General features: G+C 41.7%; 1 protein-coding gene and 1 pseudogene across 3 annotated transcripts; one reads left to right on the forward strand and one right to left on the reverse strand.

Moving 5' to 3' along the window:
- The first annotated feature begins 48 nt into the window (after window positions 1-48).
- Oxsm (3-oxoacyl-ACP synthase, mitochondrial) lies at window positions 49-10931 on the forward strand. 3 transcript variants are annotated; one of them, XM_021181716.3, is made up of 3 exons: window positions 49-141; window positions 6434-7441; window positions 8146-10929. In XM_021181716.3, exons 2-3 carry the CDS (start codon window positions 6465-6467, stop codon window positions 8546-8548), a joined length of 1380 nt encoding a protein of 459 aa, XP_021037375.1. In that variant the 5' UTR covers window positions 49-141; window positions 6434-6464; the 3' UTR covers window positions 8549-10929. The 3 variants fall into 3 exon arrangements, with proteins under 3 accessions (XP_021037375.1, XP_029325081.1, XP_021037373.1); XM_029469221.2 differs by lacking the exon at window positions 49-141 and adding an exon at window positions 4870-5267 and having other exon boundaries at window positions 8146-10931; XM_021181714.3 differs by lacking the exon at window positions 49-141 and adding an exon at window positions 5882-5942 and having other exon boundaries at window positions 8146-10930.
- A 14657-nt stretch (window positions 10932-25588) lies between these two features.
- LOC110309641 (large ribosomal subunit protein eL31 pseudogene) lies at window positions 25589-25951 on the reverse strand (annotated as a pseudogene).
- Between the last annotated feature and the right edge of the window lie 312 nt (window positions 25952-26263).

Raw genomic sequence — 26263 nt, forward strand, 5'->3', positions numbered from 1 at the left:
GGCGGGGCGAGGCGCCGAGGGGCGGGGCGTTCCGGGAGGGGCTGGGGCGGGGCGAGCCGCGGAGAGGCCGGTTGCGAACGTTGGGGTCCAGGGGCCGAGCCAGTGGAGGGGATCTCGAGCTGTGGCGGCTGCTTGTGTCGGGTAGGGTCCCAGAGATAATTGCACAGCCTTCTTTTTACGGTAGATAAAAGTCTTTTGTGGAAGAAAAGACTCCAGAAGACCGAGCAAGTTTTTGTTTTGTCGTTTTTTGGGGGGTGGGGTGGGGTGAGGGAGGTTATGGGAAGGGGGAGTGCTCATGGTCTGTGGCCTAGGCTGGGCTCACACGGGAATTTACTGCCAGTCCTGCCCTTTGGTTACTAGTGTCCGGCTTCAAAAACAAAGCATAGCTCAGAACTCTTCTGGGTTTCTGATTTGTGTATTTTCCGAATTCTGTTGATGAAGAACTATGTTGTTGCTCACAAGGTATGATTCTGATGTAAAGAGCATTTTAAAGCAGCATATTGTACCCCATTAATGGGTTGGGGAGTGTCCTGTGGATACTCGCATAAAACCCATATACAATAATAGAATAAAGTGAGGAACAAACAAGAAAATAAAGTTTATATACACATTGTATCTTTCGACTCATACTGGCATATCGCTTACCAGTATCCTTAATTTATCTTTGAAAGGGAATCACTAACCTCCTTAGCTGATGCCCTTGTCACTGACATCAACCCTGGGAACTGGCTCCAGCACTGAGCTGCATACTCAGTCCTCATTACTTCTTTTTCTTCTTCAGAACAGGGTTTCTCTGCATAGTTCTGGGTAAACTGGAACTCCAGCTATAGATCAGCTTGAACTCAGATCCACCTGATCTCTGCCTCCTGAGTACTGGAATTAAAGACTTGTCCACCACTACCTGGCTTTTTATTACTTTTTAATGTTGAAATGCCACTAAAAGTGCACTTGACCTTGATTTGTAGTCAGACCTGGAGTTTTCCATGCTCCACTGACCTTGAATAGCTGGAATTACATATATGAACCACTAGCACGTAGTAGGTACTTGTTGGCTTTGGGTTTTAAAGATATTTACTTATGTGACCTCATTTGACACTTTATTATCTGTTGCTTTTTAATGTTTCTGGGCAATTTCTTCTGAGAATTTTCTAGAACTTCTGAATATTCATCTGTAAAATATACCTACATTTTTAGCATTTAGGTTTGTAGACCTACTTCAAGAATATTGTTTTTAGCTAGGCATGTTGGCAAATCCCAAAACTTGGAAGGTAGAGGCAGGAGAATCAAATATATATATACCACTACTACCACCACCACGAAATACATGAAAGCAGGAGGGAGATGAGGGAAAAGGGGGTTAAAGGGGAGGGCAAAGGTGATGGAAGAGAGATAATGGATGGACTGTGGCCAAAGAACATTGTATATCTGAGACTGTGAAAGAATAAGTCTTAGAAAGAGAATATTATGTTCAACAAAGTATGTTATTAGCTGTTGTTTAAATTTTTCAGTGGCTAACTACTAGCATTTTTTTTCTGGCTCATAACAAAGTAATAATTATGTTTGTGGCCCAACTTCAAATGCTGTGTTCCCAGCTATTTGCTGTGAGTGTTGACTGATCCTTGTAATCCCAGTACATAAAGGATACAGGCAGGCCAGCTGGTGCAGCCTTGTTGGGAAAAGTGCATCACGGGAGGCAGTTAGGTTTTGAGATTACATGCTCCTGCCCTATGTCCAGGTCACTCCCTCCGCTTGTGCTTGTGGTAAAGGATGTGAGTATTCAATTTCCTTCTCTGGCTGTCATGCCTGCTGCCATGCAGTTCTGCCATCACACACTCTAACCTTTGAACCTATAAGCCAAAGTAAATGGTTTTATAAGTTGCCTTGGTTGTTGTGTTTTATCACAGCAATAGAAAACTAGGGTAAGCATGGTTTCAGACATTTTTTGAAAACTTGTGCTGAGCTTGGAAGTAAATTTATCATATTGCGTTATGGAAGTCGTTATTCCTGCAATTCTAGTACCAGCTGCTATTTCCAAAGTGACCAAGAGTGGCATGACCTGAACTGCCCTCTTATGTTGGGCAGCTATCATATCTACAACTAGGATTGGCAGGGGCTCATTTTCCTGGTTTACTCCTAGTTCAGGGAAAAGGAGTACTAGTGTGCAAACTACTGACCAACAGAAACAAGTACTAAGAGAGTGGGAGATTGCTGTGATGAACTTGACCATGTGGTTTTATTTTGCAGGGCTAGAGGAATATTTATGGAAGGCTTTGGGAAGACTTGGGCTAGAAAACAAGACAAATTGTACTGTTTGTAGAGAAAAGGAGATCTAGGGAGCTTAACATTACAGCCAAGGCATGTGCTAGAGAGAGGAAGTTTCACATAGTTGAGAAGTTTGCCTTGTATTGGAACAAAGGTAAAGGGTACTCTCTAGCCAAGACCTCACTCAGCAAAACTTACAGCTTGTACAGTAGCCTAAAGCCTTTTCTGATCCCAGAAAGTTACTGAATAAAAAAGTATTGCTGCTAATGTGATTCAAGTGACCCCATCCCTGGCTGGCAGCCACAGTGCCAGGTTTAGACTTGAAGGATGCAAGAATGAAGTGTCACAGATCCTACCTCTGTGGCTTCTGAGAGCCTCTGAGGCCAGGCAACATGTGGTAAGGAATTCTCTGCATGAAGATACTGAGAGAATAAGAGTCATGACAGGCCATTTTGTAGAGCTGTGGAAGGGAAGCTTGGGTTCCAGTGGAGACCATAAGATTTTGGCAATATCAATGCTATGAGAAATCTGCCAAGGAGGTCAATAGAGAAGGACCAGCCCAAGAGAGAGATGCAGGCTACTGGCAGGAAAGCTGAGGTGTGGAGCCCTTAACAGAAGTCATGAAGCTACAGGATTTGGTGTTTTGTCCTGCTGGATTCTAGTCATAGTTTGGTCCATTATGTTCTTATGCCCCACTTGGACCTTTTGGCAATCTGTGTCATATATTGGAAATATGTGATTTGCCTTTTTATTTTACTGAAGGTTGAATTCTGTGATGCTTTGCATCTTAGAAGAGACTTTGGGATTTTAAACAGTATTAAGACTGTGAAAGACTCCAGGGCATCTATGAAGACCAGAGAGTAGAGTGTGGTGGTTTGAATGGAAATATTCCCCACAGGCTCTAGTATTTGGACTCATGGTTTTCAGTCAGTAGTTCAGTTTGGGGACACTTAGGTGGCACATCTTGCTGGAAGAAGTATGTCACCGAAAGTAGTAGAGAAAACAACTTTGTTTGCTCTCTTGGCTTCATGCTTATGGTAAAGGATTTGAACTTTCCATTTCTTCCTGTAGCCACCATGCTTGCTGTCTGCTGATATGCTGTCACCACAACCTTCTGGAAATATCCCTTTGCCTCTACGCCATTTCTCCCACACCTCATTTTTATTTTTAAGTGTGTGTGTGTGTGTAGCAAGTGCATTCCCTTGCCATGGCATTTGGAGATCAAAGGACACTTCCTGGGAGTTGATTTTTTTTCCTTCCACTGTTAAGAGTTCTGGAAATGGTTGCAAGTCTCAATGGCTGAGCCGTGATGATGCACACCTTTAATCCCGACCCTTGGAGGCAGGGGCAGATGTATCTCTGTGACACTGAGGCCAGCCTGGTCTACAGAGTGAGTTCCAGAACAGCCAGGGCTACACAGTAAAACCCTGTCTTGGAAAAAGAAAAAACCAGAGCAAAGAACAACAACAATAACAACAATGACAAAAAAAAAAAAAAAAAAAAAAAAAAACAACCCAAACCAAAATACACACACACAAACACAGAGGAAGAGAGAGAGAGAGAGAGAGAGAGAGAGAGAGAGAGAGAGAGAGAGAGGAGAGAGAGAGAGAGATGGAATTCAGTTTATCAAGCTATAAAGCTTAGTGGATGATAACTTTATCTACTAAGTCCAGTTTCTCAAATTTGGCACTGGTCCCAAGAGCCTGGTGTTTTGTCCGTATTGTACTACTGTCTGTTGAAATGCTTGCTTCCCCCCAGTTACTACACATGTATTCACCCAGACACAGATTGAAGTCTAGGTCCACTTCTTTGAAGCATTTCATGACTTAATGAGATAGCACTGACTCCTTTGTGTTAAAATAATATTACAAACAGAAGTTTAATTGTTTGGATAGAAAGTGTATTTAATTGAGAACTGTATTTGGAAATAAAGCTTTGAACCAGAGAAATAATAAGAGGAGGCAATGATAACCAAAACCAAGTTGAAGATTTGTATTCATGAATACACCATGATATTTTAGCAAACAATATGGTAATAATTCATATATAGTTGTTATTATGACTTTAAAAACTTAACCCTTTCCAGATGGAAATAAAACGATCACAGAGAGAAATATAAATATACATTACGGTCTTGTTATATCACTTTTTATGTGTGTACATTGTTTTGAGAATTCTTTCCCTGGGAAGATGTAAACAAATACCCAGCCTCTTTATAAAGCAACAACAATAAATCAAAGCAAAATTCCCCAAATCCAACTTAAAGTACCTCTAAGTTTATTCAGCTTACCTTCAGAGCATGGGTGAAGGGTTCCTTACAGGAGTGTGGGATAGCCCAAGGCATCTGCACTACCAGAAAGTTTCACTGCAGCATGGATGATGTCATGGCTGCATAGACAGAGTTCCCCGTTCAGCTAACCTTCCACAGTCCATATACCCCAATGCCTTTTGAGATAGAAATTTGTATGTAAAACAAATTGCCAAAAGGTACTGGAGGAAACAGCACCATTTTCACTGCAGGGAGATCATACTAAGCAAATGGTGAGCTACTGGATCAGGAACAAGTTGAATTTTCTTAAACATTTTAGACAGAGTAGACAATAAATCATATCCAGGAGTAATGAGGAAATAGCTTGAGAAATAGCTCAGATTCTTTTCTACAGTTGGAAAGCTAGCATATGTGGCAACGATGGCCTGAAGAGGTTATCACCCACAAGAAAATATATAATCATGACTACAAAATAGCATAGTCAATCCTTTATCTGAAGAAAAAGCAAAGCTCACACGTGGGACAGACTTGAACAGTTAATAGACATCCCCTGGCTGTGTTGCTACTTATCCTACTTATCCATTACAGATTTATCTCTGAGCAAATAAAACTTTTCGTAAGCTCAGAAATTTCCCCTTCAGATATTGGGCAATATTCTGTGCACTTCCTGTCATGAGTCAGCCATTTTTATTGTTACAGAAGTAGTTGTTTACATCATTTGCTAAGATAAATAAAGGTAAGGAAAAATGGAGGTGGAGGGGACACCATAAACACTGCAGATCACTACAGATGTTAGGTTTTGTTTTATTTTAAAGACAACGTCTTCAGGTTGGTAGCCCAGGCTCCCTTTGCACTCTCTCCACAGCTGAGGACAGAGCTCCCTATCCTCTGCCTCCTAGGTGCTGAAATTGCTTGGTTCCATTATCCGATTTCTTTGCAAACCTTTAAAAGTTTTGTAACTAACGTCTCCTAACAAATTCTCAACGTCTTTGCACATTTCTAAGTATTCAGCCATAGTATTATTTTATTGTCTGCGTGGCATTTAGATGTTTCCCCAAACGACCTCGGTTTCTTGGTGACATTCTGAAGTGTTCTATGAATATTTTCTACAGAGATACCAGGGAGGCTACAGCTATAGGTCCTCCCCGGAATGTCCTGGGGAAATGATAGCCTCCCTTCTCTGGCAGCACAGGGATATCTAGGCATTATCGCTGTTGGCTAGGTGAGGTTTCCCAAGCGATCAAAACAGGCTCTGGGGCTGGAGCGGGGGCACTCACAACCCTAAACCCGGAGGAAGCTCTGGTCGGAGCGTCTGACCTCTGACATCCGGCACCCTTCTCCGGGCGGAAATGCTGCGCTGTGGATGAGTGCGCATGCGCACTCGGTGAGCGCCCACAAAGGCTTGTTTCAGGTAGTGGCTGCAGTGTGCACCCGGGTTTCAGGGTAGGGGTGGAGGGCGTCGCGTGGCTGTGAATCCCTGAGAGCTCTTAGAGCTCTTAACGCTGAGCTGGGGAAGTAACACCCGGCCTTCCTAACGCGGCGGTGCTGGGCTGTGGCGGGACCGCCTTAAAGGTTATCTGCCCTACACGGAAGTGCACAATGCAGAATGGGCCTGAGGCGGCCTCCTGTGCATTGATCTTAGAAATGCCACGTGGACTCAGTCCACACTGTACAGTAATCTTCCGTGAGCCTGAAGAAGGTTGCCCCCTGTAGGTTGGGTTGGCGTTGTAAAACCCAGTGAGCTAGCTATCAGTTGACAGCCTGAAGGACCTCATAGATTACAAATAAAAGTTAAGTCCAAGCGAGGGTTGCGTTTCTCTGTGACCACACTCACACCTAGGGTGTGTGTAAGATTCTTCTGTTGTTTAAATGATGCTTGCTGTCTTTTGTGGTCTATTCCAGGAATGTGTTTCTGATCTTCTGAATTTCAACCATGTTGTCAAAGTGCTTGCAACATTTTCTAAAAGCCACAATCTCCCATCCATATCCAGCGTCATATTCTTGGTTAATAAGCAAACACAGGTTTTATGGAACTGTGCCAGCAGCCATGTTGCGCAGACGAGTTGTCATCACAGGCATTGGCCTAGTGACACCACTTGGCGTTGGGACTCAACTAGTTTGGGATCGGCTTCTCCGAGGAGAAAGTGGAATTGTTTCTGTGGTTGGTGATGAGTACAAGAACATCCCTTGCAGTGTAGCTGCTTATGTACCAAGAGGTCCACATGAAGGTCAGTTTAATGAACAAAACTTTGTGTCCAAATCAGATGCCAAGTCCATGTCTTCTTCCACCATCATGGCCGTTGGGGCAGCAGAGTTGGCCCTGAAAGACTCCGGCTGGCATCCGAAACGAGAAGCAGATCAGGTGGCTACTGGCGTTGCCATTGGCATGGGCATGGTTCCTCTTGAAGTTATTTCTGAAACTGCTTTGCAGTTTCAGACCAAAGGTTATAATAAAGTCAGCCCATTCTTTGTCCCTAAGATTCTGATCAATATGGCTGCAGGCCAGGTTAGCATTCGCTACAAACTCAAGGGCCCCAATCACTCAGTGTCCACAGCCTGCACCACAGGTGCACATGCTGTGGGAGACTCCTTTAGATTTATAGCCCATGGTGACGCAGATGTGATGGTGGCTGGGGGCACAGACTCTTGCATTAGTCCATTATCTCTCGCTGGGTTTTCCAGAGCCCGGGCTCTGAGCACAAACCCAGATCCTAAGCTAGCCTGCCGGCCATTTCATCCAGAGAGAGATGGTTTTGTCATGGGTGAGGGAGCTGCCGTGCTGGTGCTGGAAGAACATGAGCATGCTGTTCAGAGAGGAGCTCGGATCTACGCAGAAGTTTTGGGTTATGGACTCTCAGGTGATGCCGGTCACATAACTGCCCCCGATCCCGAAGGAGAAGGTGCTTTAAGGTAAAGAATGGTTGTTCTTTTCAAAATATATTTTCCTCTTAAGATACTATATTAAGGCACTATTGGAACTTCAAATTAAAAAAAAAATTACCTGGTCTTGGTGTCTCTTAGATGAAAGGCTTTTAAAAAAGTCTTTGCTTGAAATGAATGAAAACATTTGAAAATATTTAAACAAAAATTGAATGGACTTTAGTTAAAGCCAATAGAGTGTCTTTGCTAGCTTCTTATACCCCACCTTCTGTTTGGAAATCATGAGTGTGCTCCCTTCCTCAGCCTCCCTCTGAACACTTATCAGACCTGGAGAATAGAGAAAGACCTGCTAGATGTGTCTAGGTGTATTCTGTTCTTTTCAAAGCAGCATTTCTTGGCCCTGAATCACTCAAGAGTCTTGTTAACATGCCAGTTCTGACTGCTGATCTAGATTGATGCTTAAGACTCTACATTTCTAACTAGCTCCAGTCTAAAGACCACACTTTGAAAAAAAGTCCTTGATTATGTGATGCCATCTAAGCTTAAACTGTATTATGTTTATCCAATTAAATCAGCCAGAAGTTTAGCAGGCTTTCCTATAAAGGGACAAAAACTAGCTACTTTTAGCTTTGTGAATCATAGGGTCTTTGCTGTGACACTGATCTTATACAAGCTACTCAGATGAAAAATCTCCTGTTATTAAACTTTATTTGATAATTTTCTTCTCTTACCAGATGCATGGCTGCTGCTGTAAAAGATGCAGGCGTATCACCTGAGCAGATATCCTATGTCAACGCACATGCCACTTCCACACCACTGGGTGATGCTGCTGAGAACAGAGCCATCAAGAGGCTTTTTAGGGACCATGCTTGTGCCCTTGCCATATCCTCCACAAAGGGAGCCACTGGGCATCTTCTGGGTGCTGCAGGAGCAGTTGAGGCAACTTTTACTGCACTGGCTTGTTACCACCAGAAACTACCACCAACTTTAAACCTGGATTGTACAGAGCCAGAATTTGATCTCAATTATGTTCCACTGGAGTCACAGGAATGGAAAAGTGAGGGTCGGTGTATTGGACTCACCAATTCCTTTGGATTTGGTGGTACTAATGCGACTCTTTGTATTGCTGGTATGTAAACACTGGCTTTTAATGGTCATACATTTATAAATATTATATACTTAGATATGTCTTATATCAATACCCAGATGACTTTAGCACAATTGGTATTTGTATAGTTCTTTGGTAGGGAACAGGGTGCCCAGTACTTGTTATTTTATAGCATCTTGGTGTCTCCTTTGAGATTTCAGTGGCAACTATTGACAACCAGAAATGTCTATGGAGGGCAGAATAATCTGCACACAGAACCATTGATTTATGTTTTTCTCATGCACTATTTCATCCATCATGGTCCTTTTCAGATATTTATTTAGAGAGCAGCTTCTCTGAGCAAGGCTGTGCTGTTCCATGGTGTAACTAACTCTAGGGTCACCACTGTTGTACAGCATATAAACAGGACTTCAATACAAGTCCTACCATTTGTATCAGCAGTCAGCATCCCTTTAGGACAGCTATCAGCCAGTGATGACCTATTCACCCCTGACCCATGGAGTGTCCTTGGTGGAATTTCCCCAAGCTCCCAAGATTTCATTTCTCTGACGGAGGACATAAAACAGGATTTCTTTTTTCTTGCCTGTTCTTGACTGACCTTCCTTCCTTCCTTCCTTCCTTCCTTTCTTCGTCATCTTTTTTTCCCCTTCTTTGAGACATAGTTACTTAAGTAACCCTAGCTGTATTGGAACTCACTCTATAGATCCTGGCTGACCTTGATCTCTATAGGGATCTGCCTGCCTTTGCCTCCTAAGTGTTGCAATTAAAGGTGTACACCAGCATAGCCTGGCTGGTTTGGCTTTTAAAATTCTGGATATGTTTGTGCTGTGGTGAATGGACATAAAGATCTTTGGAAAAAACTCTTGTTAAATTAGGCCAGCTCCTCTCTAACTTCTAACTTTGTGACTGTGACAATGTTCTCCAAGCTTCCTACTACTAGGGTAGCAAGTTCTTCAGAGGTGACAGCCATCCAGGAAAGCATTTGGTAGGCAGGGCTTTTATCTCTTCTGAGTAAGTGTTTTCATGTATTTGCAGGTCCACAGTGATATGGAGCTTCAGTCAGGTGCCTACATTTCCTAGGCTCAGTAATACCTTTAATGGCTTTCTGTCCTTGTACTGTTTAATGCTTTTTATTCCAATTCCATGACAAACTGCCTTTTGGCCTCTGCTTTCATAGTGGCACACACACAGACACACACACACACACACAGTGCAAGAGAGAGGGAGATAGTAAAAAAGGAGATAAATGGCTATATGCCTATGTGCCTTTCTGCAGAATGAGGAGCAGTCTCACATTTTACTTAAAACTTTTTGTTCTTGTTTTAATTTAAAAAAATAAAATGTGTATGAGTGTTTTTCCTGAGGTCAGAACAGGGTTTTGGATCTCCTGGAATTGGTGTTATGGATGGTTATGAACTACCCTGTCAGTGCTCATGTCTCTAGCTGCATAAGTAGCAGAAGATGGCCTAGTCGGCCATCATTGGGAAGAGAGGCCTTGGTCTTGCAAACTTTATATGCCTCAGTACAGGGGAACACCAGGGCCAAGAAGTGGGAGTGGGTGGATAGGGGAGTGGGGGGGGGTAGGGTATGGGGGACTTTTGGGATAGCATTTGAAATGTAAATGAAGAAAATACCTAATTAAAAAAAAGAGCTAAAAACAAAGGCAAAAACAATTAGAGGATTATTCTGTATACTGTACATGCATCCTTGGGAAGAGTACTAGCTAATAATCCAAACAACACATACAATGGTGATCCTCTCCCTATGGTAAATGTCATTTAAACATTGTCAACAATTATATCTCTTTTCAAAACTGTTGCCTGTAAAATGATTGAAAAGCACTAAGTAGAATATATCAGAATGGGAATGAAATCTAGACAGTGTGATTCTTTTTAAGCTGTGGTCAGTTAAGGGGAAACCAATCTGGGAAAGAAAAATTATTAGTTTTAAAATTCACTATTTTGAATGTAACTAATATTGTATGAACTCAAAAATGTACTTTAAAAGAAAGAAATTGTTTTTAATGTGTAATTCATGGTTGTTGAATGAAATTTTTATTTTTGGTACAGTAATATAAATGAAAATAAAAATGTTGTAAGATAAACAACAAAAAAAGTCTTCATCAGCTGATTCTGTCAGCTGTGTTTGAGATTCTCCCTTCTGCTATACATCATGCACAGAAGTTTTCCTTTTGATTCTTTAACTGGCAGAGAAAATGAAACCAATCAAAACCCCTAGATGGTAATGTCAGTCACCCTCAGCCATCATCTTGGTAGGTCTTGGTAGTCTCCCAGGTGGCGAAACCCAAGATTTCATTCCTGAACAATGTGAGCCATAGGTGTTAGTCATCTGTTTCACACATAAGTGTGGGGGCCAGAGTTTAGATTCCCAGTATCCATGTACACACCAGGCAACCGTTGTCTGCCTGTAATTTGAGCATGTGGTTACAAACACTTCAGTTTGAGACCCTGCCTATTCAGTTCTTTTTAAGTGTCTGTTGGTCACAGATACTGAACCTGTGTGACAGTTCTGAGGTTCTGCCTTGTGTATGTGTCATAAGACACTAGAATGCAGACTTGAGGGAATTCCATAAGCTATGCAAGTAGGCCCCTTGGATATTGTTAGGTCCATTTCTGCCACTTTTGTTAGCCAGATGCATCTTGTGTGTGCTTTGGAATAGCTAGTGACTAAGACTTGTTAATGTAAATTGGCAGCCATTTGCATCTGTGCTATGCAGGTGCTTCTGGGGAGTGAGTATACATGTGGCCCAGAAGGCTTCACTCTTACCCTAATTGAAATATTCCTCTCTTGTTCCAGTCCATGCTTCCTAGACTACTAACCAAAAGCCAGGCCTTATATATATACATTTTTTTTTCTTTTTTTCACTTTGGGGCTACTGCTACCAAAGGGCGGTGGTTAAATGAGAAATGTACCTCATAGGCCCATGTATTTGGACACCTGGTCTCCAGCTGGTGGTGCTGTTGAGCTATGAAACCTTTAGGAGGGATAGCCTTGCTGGAGGTAGCATGCCACTGGGAGTGGGCTTTGAGAGTTTATAGCTTGCCCCATTTCCACTCTACTCTCTCGTTTTCTATGAGGGATTGAATTTCACAACCTTCTGCACCAGCTGTTTTGAGGGAAGAAGAAGGAAGGAAGGGAGTAAGTCGAGGGTTAGTTGCCCAGGAGTCCCTGTTCTTCTCAGAGTCCAATAAGGAACCAAATGCCCGGGAATGAAGTAAGTAAAGACACAGAAGAGATGAAAACAGGCAGAAAGCACCATTAGGAAAGATAGTGTCTCAGAGCCAGAGGACCATCAAGTGGACTCCGGGCTGGTCTTTTACTAGATCTTGGTTCTCCCCCCCCCCCACCTTTTTAAATCCCCACTTTTTCTTAACTTCTTCCTCCTCTTTCATTACTTCTCAACCTAGATGGCCCTTGGTCCAGGGAGATTAAACCCTGGGAGGAAACATCCCAGCTTCAGAGTCCTGATATTACTTCTCTTGATTGTTCAGCTGCTTATGTGGGAATTTTATCTCTTTCCCTATGACCTCTTCCCTGATTGCCTATTCATGTTAAGTCCTCATACATCCACCTGGTGCCACAATTCTCTGTCAATTTAGTCATCCCATTTGGAACCATAAGCCAAAGCAAACTCTTCCTTCCTTTTTTCTCTTCCTTCCTTCCTTCTTTCCTTCCTTCCTCTCTTTCCCCTCTCTCTCTCCCTCCCTCCCTCCCTCCCTCCCTCCCTCTTTCTTTCTTTCTTTCTTTCTTTCTTTCTTTCTTTCTTTCTTTCTTTCTTTCTTTCTTTCTTTCTTTCTTTCTTTCTTTCTTTCTTTCTTTCTTTCTGTCATGGTGTTATTATCAGAACAACAAAAGTAACCAATACACAGAGAGTCACCAGTGCAGCCTTGCCTGCTTGTGATATCTCCCCCACCACCACCACCCCCTGGCCACTTCCAGTTCATTCTCAGCATCACTGCAAGGTAGCTCCCATTCTTTTCAATGTGACTTCCAGCAAGAACTATTTAGGAAGTAAAATCAGGATTCAACAATTTCCTTCTGATCCAAATTCCCTGTTTCGTGTTTCATTTGTTTTGTTGTTTTCTTCTGTGTTCCCATCCCTGCTATCTTAGTTTGTTTTCTGTTGCTTCTTGTGGTGTTAAACACCACAAGAAGCAACTTTCAGAGGAAATGATTTATTTTAGCTTATACCTTACAGTTCATCATGAAGTCAGTGTAGGAACTCAAGGCAGGGACTGAAGCAGAGGCCATGAAGGAGTGCCAGTTACTAGATCATTCCCCATGGCTTGTTTAGATTGCTTTCTTATACGATACAGGCCTCAACCACCCAGGAGTGGCAGTACCCACAGTGGGATGACTCCTCCTTCCCACATTAATCATTACTCAAAAAATAGCTCCCCAGACTTGACTATTGGCTAATCTCTTGGTGGCATTTTCTCAATTGTTGTTACCTTTTTCCAGAAAATCCTCCTTGTGTCAAAGTGACAAAAACTAACCAGCATGCCTGAAGTTATTTCTATGGCATATAACAGTATCTGGCCCAGAATTTGGTGATGGTTGGTGTTATCAGCTGTATGGACTTTAGAATCACCTGGGAAAGGCATCTCAATGAAGAAATACTTGGGTTAGGTTGGCCTGTGAAGATGTTTCTGGGGATTATCTTGTTTACCTTATCTGAGGTGGGAGTATCTGCTTACTTGCTGAGGGACAGTGGGGAGCTGTGCTTCTTGTGCCTGCTCCCCCAAATGCTGAAGGTCTGATCAAGAACACACAGTAGTTACATGCTTCATTAACATTGTTGTCTCCATTTTATGGATAAAGCATCCAAAGGCCCTTTACATTTTGGTATTTTGAGACAGGGTCCATGCCATGTGGCCCAGGCTGGTCTTAATTTCCAAGATCCAGGCTTACAGACATGCACTTTAGAGTCCAGTTTAGGAATCTGAAAGTTCAATGGGTTGGTAACAGGACAGGAGCTCAAAGGGACCTTATGGGCATCAAAGAGCAAACTCTTGACATCAGAAACATAAGACCCTCTTGAAGAGCAAACTTGAGCCTCCCCACTAAGAGTGGCCTTACACTCACAGAGAGGAGCAGAGCTTTCCTAGACCCTGTTTTGAATTGAATGAAATAACTGAAGAAATACATTGTGTATCACATGTATTCACTTAATAAAAATCAAAGTATGGCTATTTTGTTTTTGCAGATACTGATGGTTATATTAGAATTTGTAAACCATGTTAGCCAAATCCCAGCCCTCAAATTAAAGAGATACATAGATAGAGGTATTTGATAGTCTCTGGATTTAATAATACATGTTTTTAATTATAATTTAAAAAATACCATAAAACCTTAAAGAAAAAACCCATTGTTTACAGATAAAAATATAGGTTTTTATACATTAATTTATGTATATTTGCATATATATAAAATAAGCTTTAAAAGAGAACTTAGCACAGTGCGGAAGCTGTATCACCTCTACACCCCACCCCTCCTCACCATGCACAACCGAATGGATGGGGATCACAAGTGGGACTGAAATATTCATGCTTTGTATAGCCGTTCTATTTTTTCTCTCAATATATTTTAAATGTCTTTTGGTTGAAAGCAAGAGAAGAAAGTTTGGCTAGAAACAGACTCAGATAGAGGAAAAAATTGGAGATTTCTAATTACTGATCTAAGCTAACACATTGCTGAAACCATTGTGTCAGATTTTCATTGAATAAATGGCCAATGAAAATTGCCTTTATGTCTGTGCTGTTTGGTTCTGCTGTGGCCATCCCCTGTTAACGATAGACTTGTGGGGAGTGGCTGACCACAAAGGCTATTTGCTGTTCAAAGTGGCATCCTGAGATGAGAGGAAGGCTCAGTAGATCTGGATCTAAGTTCCTAGTCTAGGCCCTAAAGTGAATTTAATAGTACCTGTACAACAAGCTAGGCAAAGTGGTACCTGCCTGTAATTTCAGCACTGGAGAGGCTGAGGAGGGGAGAATGTTGTGAATCTGAAGTATCACGAGTTATGAGAGCATTCCTGGCCATACTGGGCTACAGAGTGGTACCCTCCCAAAACAGCTATAATAAAATAATAGTAAATGATAATGTATCTAACAGTGGTCTCTAAGCTCTAGTAAGGCTGGCTAATGGAGCATAGGTAGTTCTTCTCAGGGACATTTCTATATTTGGGAAATTAGTTGTTAGGTTCACAAAATGTTTTTATAGTGTTAATATCTATATAAATATCATCATCATTATCATCAGGCATCTTTATTCTGTTATTGTTGGGATTCACTGGGGATTTGTACGTGAGAATGGTTTGCTACAGTATAAAGTGCCTGATCTAGTCTTCAAGAAAATTGTCCTGAAAAAATCAGCATGAAGCATTGAAACAATAACAAAGCAACTTGGAGAATTCTTCCTGAAAAGACGAAAGGTGGGAGGCTCCCTCTCCAGCCGGGCTGCGGGTGATTCTTTCTACCTGATATTTTGTTTTTAAATGTTTATTCACAGATTATGTTAAAGTCACTGATATGGGACCCTTTGCACACAGGCCTGGTTTGTGTGCACGCTTGAGATGAGCAGGGTTTGCATGCTCATGGTTTGCACAGCCCATTGCCCTGCATCTCCTTCTTTCTCCTTACAAAGGTTATTTTGGAAATTGTCCTTTGGTCTAAAGCAAGAGAGAGGTATTTGATTGAAAATGCATTCAAAAAAGCAATTAGAATATTTTAATAACTAAGTGCTGTTCTTACATTGCCATTAAGAGAGAGAAATGTAAAACAGCATAATCCAGAGATCCTGGAAGGAATCCCCCAGACAAGCCAGTGCTGGTGCTGTATAATAAGTAGAACAGCACTGGGAGGGAACAGAGAGAATTCTTCAAACATCAGTATCCTGCAAACCCTCACACAATAGTGAGACAGGCTCTGGAAAAGTGTGGGGCTCTGTGGAACCTTTAGAGGCAGAACTTTGCTAGAGAAAGTGGCTGACTAAGAAGGCAAGAAACCTTGAGGATTACAGCCCAGGCTCACTTCCAGTCCTAACCTTCTTCCTTTGTGATCTACTCAGACGTGAGTGAGCATTATCCCATAGTTAGCAGCTACACTTGCCACCATGCCCCCTCTGGCATTGTGTAGTAACATTATCACAGAAATGGCAAAAGCAGTTAATACAAGAATGTCCCTGTAATAAATTCTCTTCTGTTATTTTTGAATTCTTTCACTTTTAAACCATAACACTGAGTCTCTTGGAGGAGCTCATTTTGTATAAATCTTCCCTTGAATTCTTGTATTATTAAGGATGGATTCCTGGAAGATAGGTTGGGATAATACATAAAAAGAAATAGTACCACAAAGTTCTACTCTGTCTCTCCAGATTCATTCTTTCTTTCTTTCTTTCTTTCTTTCTTTCTTTCTTTCTTTCTTTCTTTCTTTCTTTCTTTCTTTCTTTCTTTCTTTCTTCCTTCCTTCCTTCCTTCCTTCCTTCCTTCCTTCCTTTTTTTCTTCTTTCCTCCTCCTCCTCCTCTTCTTCTTCCTCCTCCTCCCCCTCCCCCTCTCCATCGCCCTCCTAGGAATTTTTCTCCCATAAGTACCCTTGTCTTCCCCACTCTGAGATGACATTTCAATGGGAGATTCTGAAGAGCACCCCCAGTCACATTTTCTGTAACTAATCTAAACATAGATGATAAAACTGTGTCATTTATCTTGTCAATCTGCCTCATATCAGCTTGATTTGCATTCCTTTATGAAACAGGTGCAGAAAGCAGCAGAGAAGTTCTTTATTGATGACAAGAGCAGCACCATCCATTTATGTATGTACTGTGAGTATCTCTCTTGAGCCAGGGTATTTGTCACAGAAGCTTGGTTACCAAGCCCAACATTTTCTATACATGTTCTAGTTGGTGACCAGGAGGCCAACAGAGGGCATCAGATCCCCAGAGCTGGAGTTACAGGTGTTTGGGAGCTCCTGCCATGAGTGCTGGGAACAGAGCTCTGGTCATTTGTAAGAGATTCAAGCCTTCTCACTGCTGAGCCATCTTTCCTCCCTACTATCTGCCTTTTGTAGAATATGTTGTCAATTCTCACTCTAGATGACAAGTAGACTCATTTAAGGTAGTAAGTTCAATTCTTACACAATAGCTAATAGCACACGAATGCTGCTTTGCTATAAAACAGTCTCACCTGGACTAATGAGGTGACTAAAGGCAGGAAGTCTGAAAGCCTCTCTCAGGCATGTTAGTCACTCAAGAAGTGTCTGCCTTACCTATTTCATCCCGCTTCAAGGCTGGCAGCACAGAGGTTGGTCATGGTCCTGAACCTTGAACTCCAAGAGGACCAGAGCCTCATAGCGAGATTACCAGTTGAGGGCAGTGACACAGGTCAGCGAGGCTGCACCCAGAAACAGAAGCAGCATCCTGAGTGACCCCTAAAGGCTTCTATGGAACACCTTGCAGAACAGGAACTGAGATAATGTCCACACCTTGACCAGAGCTGTTTAACAACACACACCTCTGTCTCAGTGCTGCTTGTCACAGTCATTTCTCTGATCACTAGATAGAATCTTTTTTTTATAAACTTCATTGATTCTTTGTGAGATTCACATCATGCATCCCAGTCCTCCTCATCAAACTGTCCCCTCGTATTCATCCTTTGCTTTTGCAACCTCCACCAGAAAATAGCACAAATACACAAACATCAACAAAACCAAAGCATAAAAAACATCTTATCATGTAAGCTGTAGTGTGTCACAGTGTATCCATGTATCCTACAGTATATCCATCTGTCCACACATCTTCACTTGTGAATACTCATTGCAATGAATCATTGGTCTGGTTGAAACTCTCTGGCTTCTGTGACACCATCAACATTGGATCCTCATTGGAGCTCCTCCTGTTTATTCAGTTATTGCACTGTGTCATGGAGATCCTGTAGTTTTAGAACAACAGGACTGATCCTTTCACACAACACAACTGTTTGCAGATAATTGTGTTTGATTTTGGGTTGGGCCAATTCAGAGCCCTGGAAGTGGGCCTGGGTAGTAGCTGAGCTGGTTGGACTTAGGCTGTCCTTTATCAGCACCACCAGGTTAAGCTCTAGATCTCCCAAGCTCATGACCCCATGGGTAGCTTTCCTGACTGCCAGGGGTGGCAAGGGGCAGGGGAGGCATTATCTCTGCATTTCTTCCACTCCATGGCAGATAAGTGGCAGTGTCAGCTCTCCCACACTCGTGCTGTCAGGGCTGGCACACCCATATCCTGCTTCTAGAACCAGCTCCACCGTGCTGCCCTTTTTTAGGTGCAGAGCCTGTTCTTCTGAGTGCTGCTGCAAGTAAGAGATGGGGCCAGCTCTCCTGATTACCACATCCAATGAAGGGCAGGACCAGCTATGTACAGCCCTTGGAAAAATGGAGATGTCCTGACCAGGGATATCCCCATGTTCTCCAGTGGTAATTTGAGACACAGACATCAATACTGACCCTTGTTGCTGAATAGTCACAGACTCAGAAATAGCGCTCAGTGGCAGCTTGGGCTGGGACATCACCAAGACCTCAGGTGGCAGGGCTAATAACAGGCTACTCCTCTCCACACTGAGTATCCAGTTCCACCTCTTCACAATGCTCAAGCTGCTCCACATTTTCTCTGTCATATGACCAGCACATACTTTCACTCTGTGGTGGCTTCCACTGCAGGCTAGCCACATGGCTGAGGGGCCATGAGTGACATCCTCCATCCTTGCTATACATCATGGCAGCAAGTGGGTGTCTATGGCCCACCTGTATCATAGCTGGAGGTCAGGCCTGTAGGTGGAATGGTATTCACAGGTCTCTGTCTGTTTTCTTCCTCCTGTGATGTACTGCCTGGATTTGATTTGATTTGATTGATATGTTTGTTTTATGAGTTCTAGGCATAATACTACATTGGCCATCAAGCCAGGCATCAAACTAGTACCAACAAAGGACTGCCATCTGCCCTGCCCCTGATTGATATAAGAAAACCACCAGCAACAAGGTGTCTCTTTGCCCATTGCCCATTGCCTTCAGGGTTAATGAAGGAGGGTGCTCTGCTGTCTCTATGGCAAATACAAAAGGGAACTAGCAGGTATCTATTTTAGGGAACAGAAAATCATTTTAGAGTCATTGAAAAAATATATTCATATGGAATATATTTTTTTTTGCCCAAATTGTCAAGATTATCTATCTGATTTATCTGGATGAATGATCCTGTCTGATTATTTTTTTCCAAATTTTTCTGTTTAGAATCATCTTTACTTTGTAATTGAAAAAAACCAAGGATCAGAATCATTTTGAGACATCAGTCAGTCATCATGTGAAGAATATAGATACACATACACATACATACACATATACACACACATACACATACACACATACATACACATGCACATGAACATGCACATGCATATACACATATACATACATTTATATACTTATACACAGACTTATACCTGGCATAGCTGTTTTTCTAGATGTAGCCAGTATTGTTATTAATTCCAATGTGTAAGTCAGCTCATAAGTGATGTCTTTGGAGTGATAGTTGTACAGATAAAACATCAGTTAAGTCAAGTTTCCAATCTTGACTCAAGAGCATCCTGCCTGGTCTCCCTGTGAAGTGTCTCTGACGAAGAGAAACATCTGCTTTCTTCTCTGACCTCTGCTTTCTTCTCTGACTGGAAGCACCTCATCTTTCTGAAGTGGTTATGTCATCGATGATCCTGGTCAATCATATCCCAACAGTAAACTGAACTGATTGCTCTTCATTCAGTTAGCTCAGGCTTGCTATAATTTGAATCTGAAAAGAAACCAGTCAGTAGATAATTAGAATGTTTAATGAGGGCTATTATCAGCTATTACTCATAGGCAAAGTTGTAAATGCAAGACCGTTTTTGTCCCAGTGCTCACAAGTAATTCTTTAGTGTTTAGATATTGCTTTATATTTCTTAAATTATTTTTCTCATTACCCTTTGGAGAAAACTACATCAAACTACAAACAAACAACACTTTGAGTTTTTTCTTGCATATTAATTTCCAGTGAACAGATGGAAATATGAAACTCTTACAGAATTTCAAACACTAATTTATCCTGCTACATTAATAAAAGTAAATGCAAAACAGTCTTCTACTGAGTGGCCACAACAACAGCCACAATCCAATAAGTAACATCTGCAGCCAGAATGTAACTGAGAGAAAAGAAATTCGAGGGGCTGGGGACATGGCTTAGCAGTTAAAAGCCCTGGCTGCTCTTCTGGAGGACCTGGGTTCAATTCCCAGCATCCACATGGTGGCTCACAGCTGTCTGTAACTTCTGTCCCAGAGGACCCATCACCCTTACACAGACATACATGCAGTCAAAACACCAAGGCTTGTAATAAATAAATAAATAAATAAATAATTAAAGATATTCTGGGGCAGATGCTTGTAATTTTGGGAGGAGAAAAGAGCACTTTCTTCCAGACAGTTCATGTGTTAAGCAAGATTCAGTAGAAGCACTGAGCATCCCTGACTGCTGATGTTTGTGCCCTTACTTCCCTTCAACCTCTACTTTAACACATGTTGACTTTTCTGTGTAATGAGCATATAACTGGAGCTACATACCAGAGACATTTGTTTCTGACTCACAGATACACTGGCCAGTCAGTCATGGTTTGAGACTCAGACCCACAGGCCATCTGTTCTGCCTCAGTCTGAGGACATGATGTTGACCCAATTCTTAGAGGTCTGTTTTCTCACAGCAATTTCAGTGCAAAAATATAGACTCAACACACAAACATAGTCCTTTCTTTGTATGTTTTCCATGACCAGAGCAAGATACTGTGAGAGTCAAGAGGCAGGAAATTTGCCTACCAAGCATGTGGTCATACCAAGGATCTTTTGGATATATGATGATTGTAGGCTAGAGGACAATGAAGTCCTGCAGACATAGATAGCATCTTCCTTATATTCTCTTGGTATGTCCTTTATGTCATTTGCCATTAAGAATACAGCAACATGCAAAATAGGGCTAGAGCAGGTGAAACCTCCGAAGAGCATGGGCCCCAGCTGAACACAGTAGTGAACATCTGTGATCTCTGGTTCTGAGAGAACTGAGGAATACTGGGGGTTGAGCCAACCTGGACTACACTGTGAGATTGAGTCTCTAAAACTCAAAAGCAAAATACCAAAGACAAAGAACATAATTTCCATGTATGCCAAGCAGACAGTGACACTCGACAACAGACCAGGCATTTTCCTTTGTTGGGAAATCAATCACTGTAATAGGCTAGCTTCCTACCTCTGTACTTAAGGACTTTGAAATGTAAGTTTGAAAAGGATGACTGGTAGCATTGATTAGTGACATGCAATGCCTGTGGTAGTCATCATTTCTAATCCTGAACATGAGGTAGCCTTGTATGTGTTGTTCTGTGTTACTGCATTGCAAATTACAATTCCAGCTTTCTAGAAGAAAGAAGAGTATGTGAAGCAGAGCTGAGGCCTTTGAGATGTTTCTGCTGACCCATTGTTGGCCAGCAACTTCATAGGGAACCTACAAGCTGGCTGTGACTGAGAGTAAGTTCATATTGACACCCTGATGGGTATGGAGCTGTGGAGGCATGAGACACAGCACATGTTGCCTGTTTCAAATCTCCAAGTCTTCCTGGGGTAGAATGGAGCTTGTCAGAAATACTAACTAGAACACCAAGATGCCCCCCTTTGTCTGTCTTGGGCCTGTATCACCTTTCCAGATCCTCAGTGTTCTTTCCCTCGGTGTCTCTTCTCAGATGTCAACCCATATATGTCTATCCACATTTCCTGATGTTTTTGATACAGTGCATAGTCTGTGGGGTATTACTTTTTAGGAAGGCTATATTATAATTGGTTTTGAACAATATAATTACTGGTGCAATAACAAGGCAAGAAAGCTTACTGTTTTCTGTTAAAGATGCTTGATGCATTTCAATTTCTGCAACAATTGTATTTAATTTTAGCTGGTTGGAAAATCCATTTTCTTTGTGGACTTCAGTACACAAACAAGAGAAATTTGTCAGCAGCCATTGTTTGGAATTTTAGTCTCCACGTGGGAGGCACAAAAATTTCACTCTGACAGCAAATATATTGGGAAACCAACTCAAGATGGAAAAAAAAAAGATTTGGCACTATTGTGTATTTCTGGAAATAATGTGATTAACATCTAAAAAAAAAGGCTAAAGACCTGATATTAAGGCTCTGCTTTTCTTCAGTATTTCCTTTTCTTTTTTTTTTTCCCCACACTTATATACAATATTAAAATAGGAATGTAGACAGAAAAGAGTGATTCACAGTTCAAACTTTTATTGAACTGAGTTAAATGTGAGACCTTTGGAGGTTTAAAAGAAACATAACTTTATGTGTCAGGGGACTGGGTCCCATTCTTTTAATTCCATAATTCCACTAAAATATTTTGTGGCTTATTTATGTGAATGTGTATGTCTGTATGGTTAAGTGCATGTTTGACACATGCAGGTTTCAAAGGAGTCTGAAAGATAGCTTTAGATCCCTGGGAACTGAGATTAAAGGTGTTCATGAAATGCTTGATATCAATATTTTTCTGCTCACAAATAAATTCCAGTTGTCTATCTTCACATCTGTGGGTGACTCTGTGGTACACTATAATACTTGTTTAAGTCTATCAGGATGGTGGTGGTGGGGTGAATTACAAATAATCCCTGTATGAAACACACTGGTGACATGCATGCCTGCCAAGTCACACATCTGTTTGGAAAGCCTTCTCAATTGGTGTCTTCTTTGCTTCATATTTCTTCTAGAGAGCAGAGATAGTCTTGATTTGTCACATAGTTACCATGTAGATATTGAACACAGTCATCTGGGGTTGAAAACCAGATGGATTTCTATAGGCTTAGATTGCTCAAAACCTATAAGGTTTCTTAAATGTTTTAACCTCCCTTCTAGCCCACCAACCACTAGAGATAGTGGAAAACAAAGGTTAACAGAGAAAAGAAGAATGTAGACCTTTTTAGAAATATTTCTTTGGAACAAATCCAGTCTGCATTGTCAGGACTTCAGCAGTTTAGTTCACATGAGTCAGCCATGGTAGCGTGATCCACTTGCAAACACCATTCACTAATCAGCAACAGGAAGACTCACAAACACCACTTATGAATCAGCAAAGGCAGGTAAATCCAAAAGAGATCACAAGGTTCTGCCAATTAGCCCAAGTCTGAGGATGTGTCAAGAAGCCTCTGGAACACCACCAAAGATTTTTGGTACATTTCTCTCTATGAAGTCATGACATGACAAACAAAGAATGGTAAGGTGTACCAATACCATCTGGCATCATTTGAAATGACCAGCATTAATAAAGCACAACGATGACCAGCAAAAAGTGGCAAGGCATACCAATACCATCCAGTATCATCCACTGTCCATTGGGCTATATTTATATCCTTTACAAACACCACATGTTCTCTCAAGCATCCAGTCTAGCAAAACATATGCCTCTTTCTCAGGTGGCCTCCAGAAAAACACCATGTGTCTGTTCTTAGAAAAACATCCTTCCATGAGTCAAGCTTCAGAAAAAGCATCCTCTCATAATGGTAGTTTCCAGAAAAAAAATCACATGACACAATAGAGTCTCTAAAGAAATCAGAAATTTCCACTTCTGGCTTCCCTCAAAAGGACAAAGGGAGAGCAATGCACCCCTGTCTTCTTCCCCTAGTGCTTATACATTTCCATAATCTAAGGTGAGCAGTGGCTCTAGTGATGTTGGGAGTTCTTTATAAGCCCTCCAGTTGACAGAGACTTGATCACAATGGAGCTCATCTTGTTTGACTCCCTCTTTTTAGATGACTCTTTTTTAATTATTATTATTATATCATAGATTTTATTTCATAGTCTTTTTTTAAATTTTTATTTATTTTTTTTATTATGTATTTTCCTCAATTACATTTCCAATGCTATCCCAAAAGTCCCCCATACCCCCCGCCCACTTCCCTACCCACCCATTCCCATTCTTTTGGCCCTGGCATTCCCCTGTATTGGGGCATATAAAGTTTGCAAGTCCAATGGGCCTCTCTTTCCAGTGATGGCCGATTAGGCCGTCTTCCGATACATATGCAGGTAGAGACAAGAGCTCCGGGGTACTGGTTAGTTCATATTGTTGTTCCAACTATAGGGTTGCAGATCCCTTCAGCTCCTTGGGTACTTTCTCTAGCTTCTCCATTGGGAGCCCTGTGATCCATCCAATAGCTGACTGTGAGCATCCACTTCTGTGTTTGCTAGGCCCCGGCATAGTCTCACAAGAGACAGCTATATCTGGGTCCTTTCAGCAAAATCTTGCTAGTGTATGCAATGGTGTCAGCGTTTGGAAGCTGATTATGGGATGGATCCCTGGATATGGCAGTCTCTAAATGGTCCATCCTTTCATCACAGCTCCAAACTTTGTCTCTGTAACTCCTTCCATGGGTGTTTTGTTTCCAATTATAAGAAGGGGCACAGTGTCCACACTTTGGTCTTCATTCTTCTTGAGTTTCATGCGTTTAGCAAATTGTATCTTATATCTTGGATTCTTCAACGAATTAGAAAGTGCAATCTGCAAATTCATCTGGAATAACAAAAAACCTAGGATAGCAAAAACTCTTCTCAAGGATAAAAGAACCTCTGGTGGAATCACCATGCCTGACCTAAAGCTTTACTACAGAGCAATTGTGATAAAAACTGCATGGTACTGGTATAGTGACAGACAAGTAGACCAATGGAATAGAATTGAAGACCCAGAAATGAAGCCACACACCTATGGTCACTTGATCTTCGACAAGGGAGCTAAAACCATCCAGTGGAAGAAAGACAGCAAATGGTGCTGGCACAACTGGTTGTTATCATGTAGAAAAATACGAATTGATCCATTCCTATCTTCTTGTACTAAGGTCAAATCTAAGTGGATCAAGGAACTTCACATAAAACCAGAGACACTGAAACTTATAGAGGAGAAAGTGGGGAAAAGCCTTGAAGATATGGGCACAGGGGAAAAATTCTTGAATAGAACAGCAATGGCTTGTGCTGTAAGATCGAGAATTGACAAGTGGGACCTCATGAAACTGCAAAGCTTCTGCAAGGCAAAAGACACCACCAATATGACAAAAAGACCACCAACAGATTGGGAAAGGATCTTTACCAATCCTAAATCAGATAAGGGACTAATATCCAATATATATAAAGAACTCAAGAAGGTGGACTCCAGAAAATCAAATAACCCCATTAAAAAATGGGGCTCAGAACTGAACAAAGAATTCTCACCTAAGGAATACTGAATGGCAGAGAAGCACCTGAAAAATGTTCAGCATCCTTAATCATCAGGGAAATGCAAATCAAAACAACCCTGAGATTCCACCTCACACCAGTCAGAATGGCTAAGATCAAAAATTCACGTGACAGCAGATGCTGGCGAGGATGTGGAGAAAGAGGAACACTCCTCCATTGTTGGTGGGATTGCAAGCTTGTAAACCACTCTGGAAATCAGTCTGGCGGTTCCTCAGAAAATTGGACATAGTACTACCGGAGGATCCAGCAAAACCTCTCCTGGGCATATATCCAGAAGATGTCCCAACCGGTAAGAAGGACACATGCTCCACTATGTTCATAGCAGCCTTATTTATAATAGCCAGAAGCTGAAAAGAACCCAGATGCCCCTCAACAGAGGAATGGATACAGAAAATGTGGTACATTTACACAATGGAGTACTACTCAGCTATTAAAAAGAATGAATTTATGAAATTCCTAGCCAAATGGATGGACCTGGTGGGCATCATCTTGAGTGAGGTAACACAATCACAAAGGAACTCACACAATATGTATTCACTGATAAGTGGGTATTAGCCCAAAACTTAGATGACTCTTGATAGGGACAAAAGTAAAGATTTTTAGCAAAGAATATAATGACATTTTTTTTTTTGTCATTCCATCACCTGGGATAGTATGTGACATAATGAGAAATCAATGAAGACCTGTTTGTTTGTTTATTTATTTATTTGACAGATCTGCAACTTTATTTGGCATTCAGGAGATTAGTTCTCATCCACATTGACTGATTGTAGATTTTTAAATGTGGTAACAGGCACATAAGTTATCAATATGTAAAGCTTGTTTGGTGAATCTTCATCCTCATTACGTTTTCTGTACAAACTTACTCGGATGCGATATGGACCATTCCTTATTTCCTTGGCTCAGATGGTTTTATTGAGCCTGGTGTCAATGCACACATCTGGTGTCCCCATTTCCTTCATGACAAACTTCTGAATTTCTATGAGTGCCTGAGAAGAACACTTCTTGTGAATGTTGATGGTATATTCTTGGGTCACCACTTCATTGATGGCGGAATGGCCCTCCTTCTTCTTGCCACCTTTCTTTGTGGAAGCCATTCTGCAGGACCCAAGTTGGAAAGGAAGGGCTTGAGGGATTGTGGGAAGGAAAGTCCTGTAGCTGTACAACTTCTGGATCACAGGTTGGGGGTGGGGAGTGGAGCTGTTCATTGATTTAAAAGGGAGCATAGAGAAGAAGAGATGTGGGTTAATTCTCACACAAGCTGAAGTGATTCATAGTAGTCAGGGATCCCTTAGGTTCCCTGCCAGGAGACTTCTGTCTTGAAAGAAAGGGCTAGTCACTCACTTTAGAAAGTACACATGGTTTGGAAAGATGGCTCAGTGGGTTAGGAAGGGTGCTAGAAACAACATACACAAACT

This window comes from Mus caroli, unplaced genomic scaffold (assembly GCF_978045245.1).
Source record: "Mus caroli unplaced genomic scaffold, Mus_caroli_1 scaffold_12, whole genome shotgun sequence".
Classification (NCBI taxonomy): Eukaryota; Metazoa; Chordata; class Mammalia; order Rodentia; family Muridae; genus Mus; species Mus caroli.

Bases quoted from the DNA above. Each gene is read 5' to 3' on its own strand.
- Oxsm (XM_021181716.3), top strand. From the start codon at position 6,465: ATGTTGTCAAAGTGCTTGCAACATTTTCTAAAAGCCACAATCTCCCAT. The intron at 7,442-8,145 runs GTAAAGAATGGT...TTCTCTTACCAG, and splicing joins GAAGGAGAAGGTGCTTTAAG to ATGCATGGCTGCTGCTGTAA.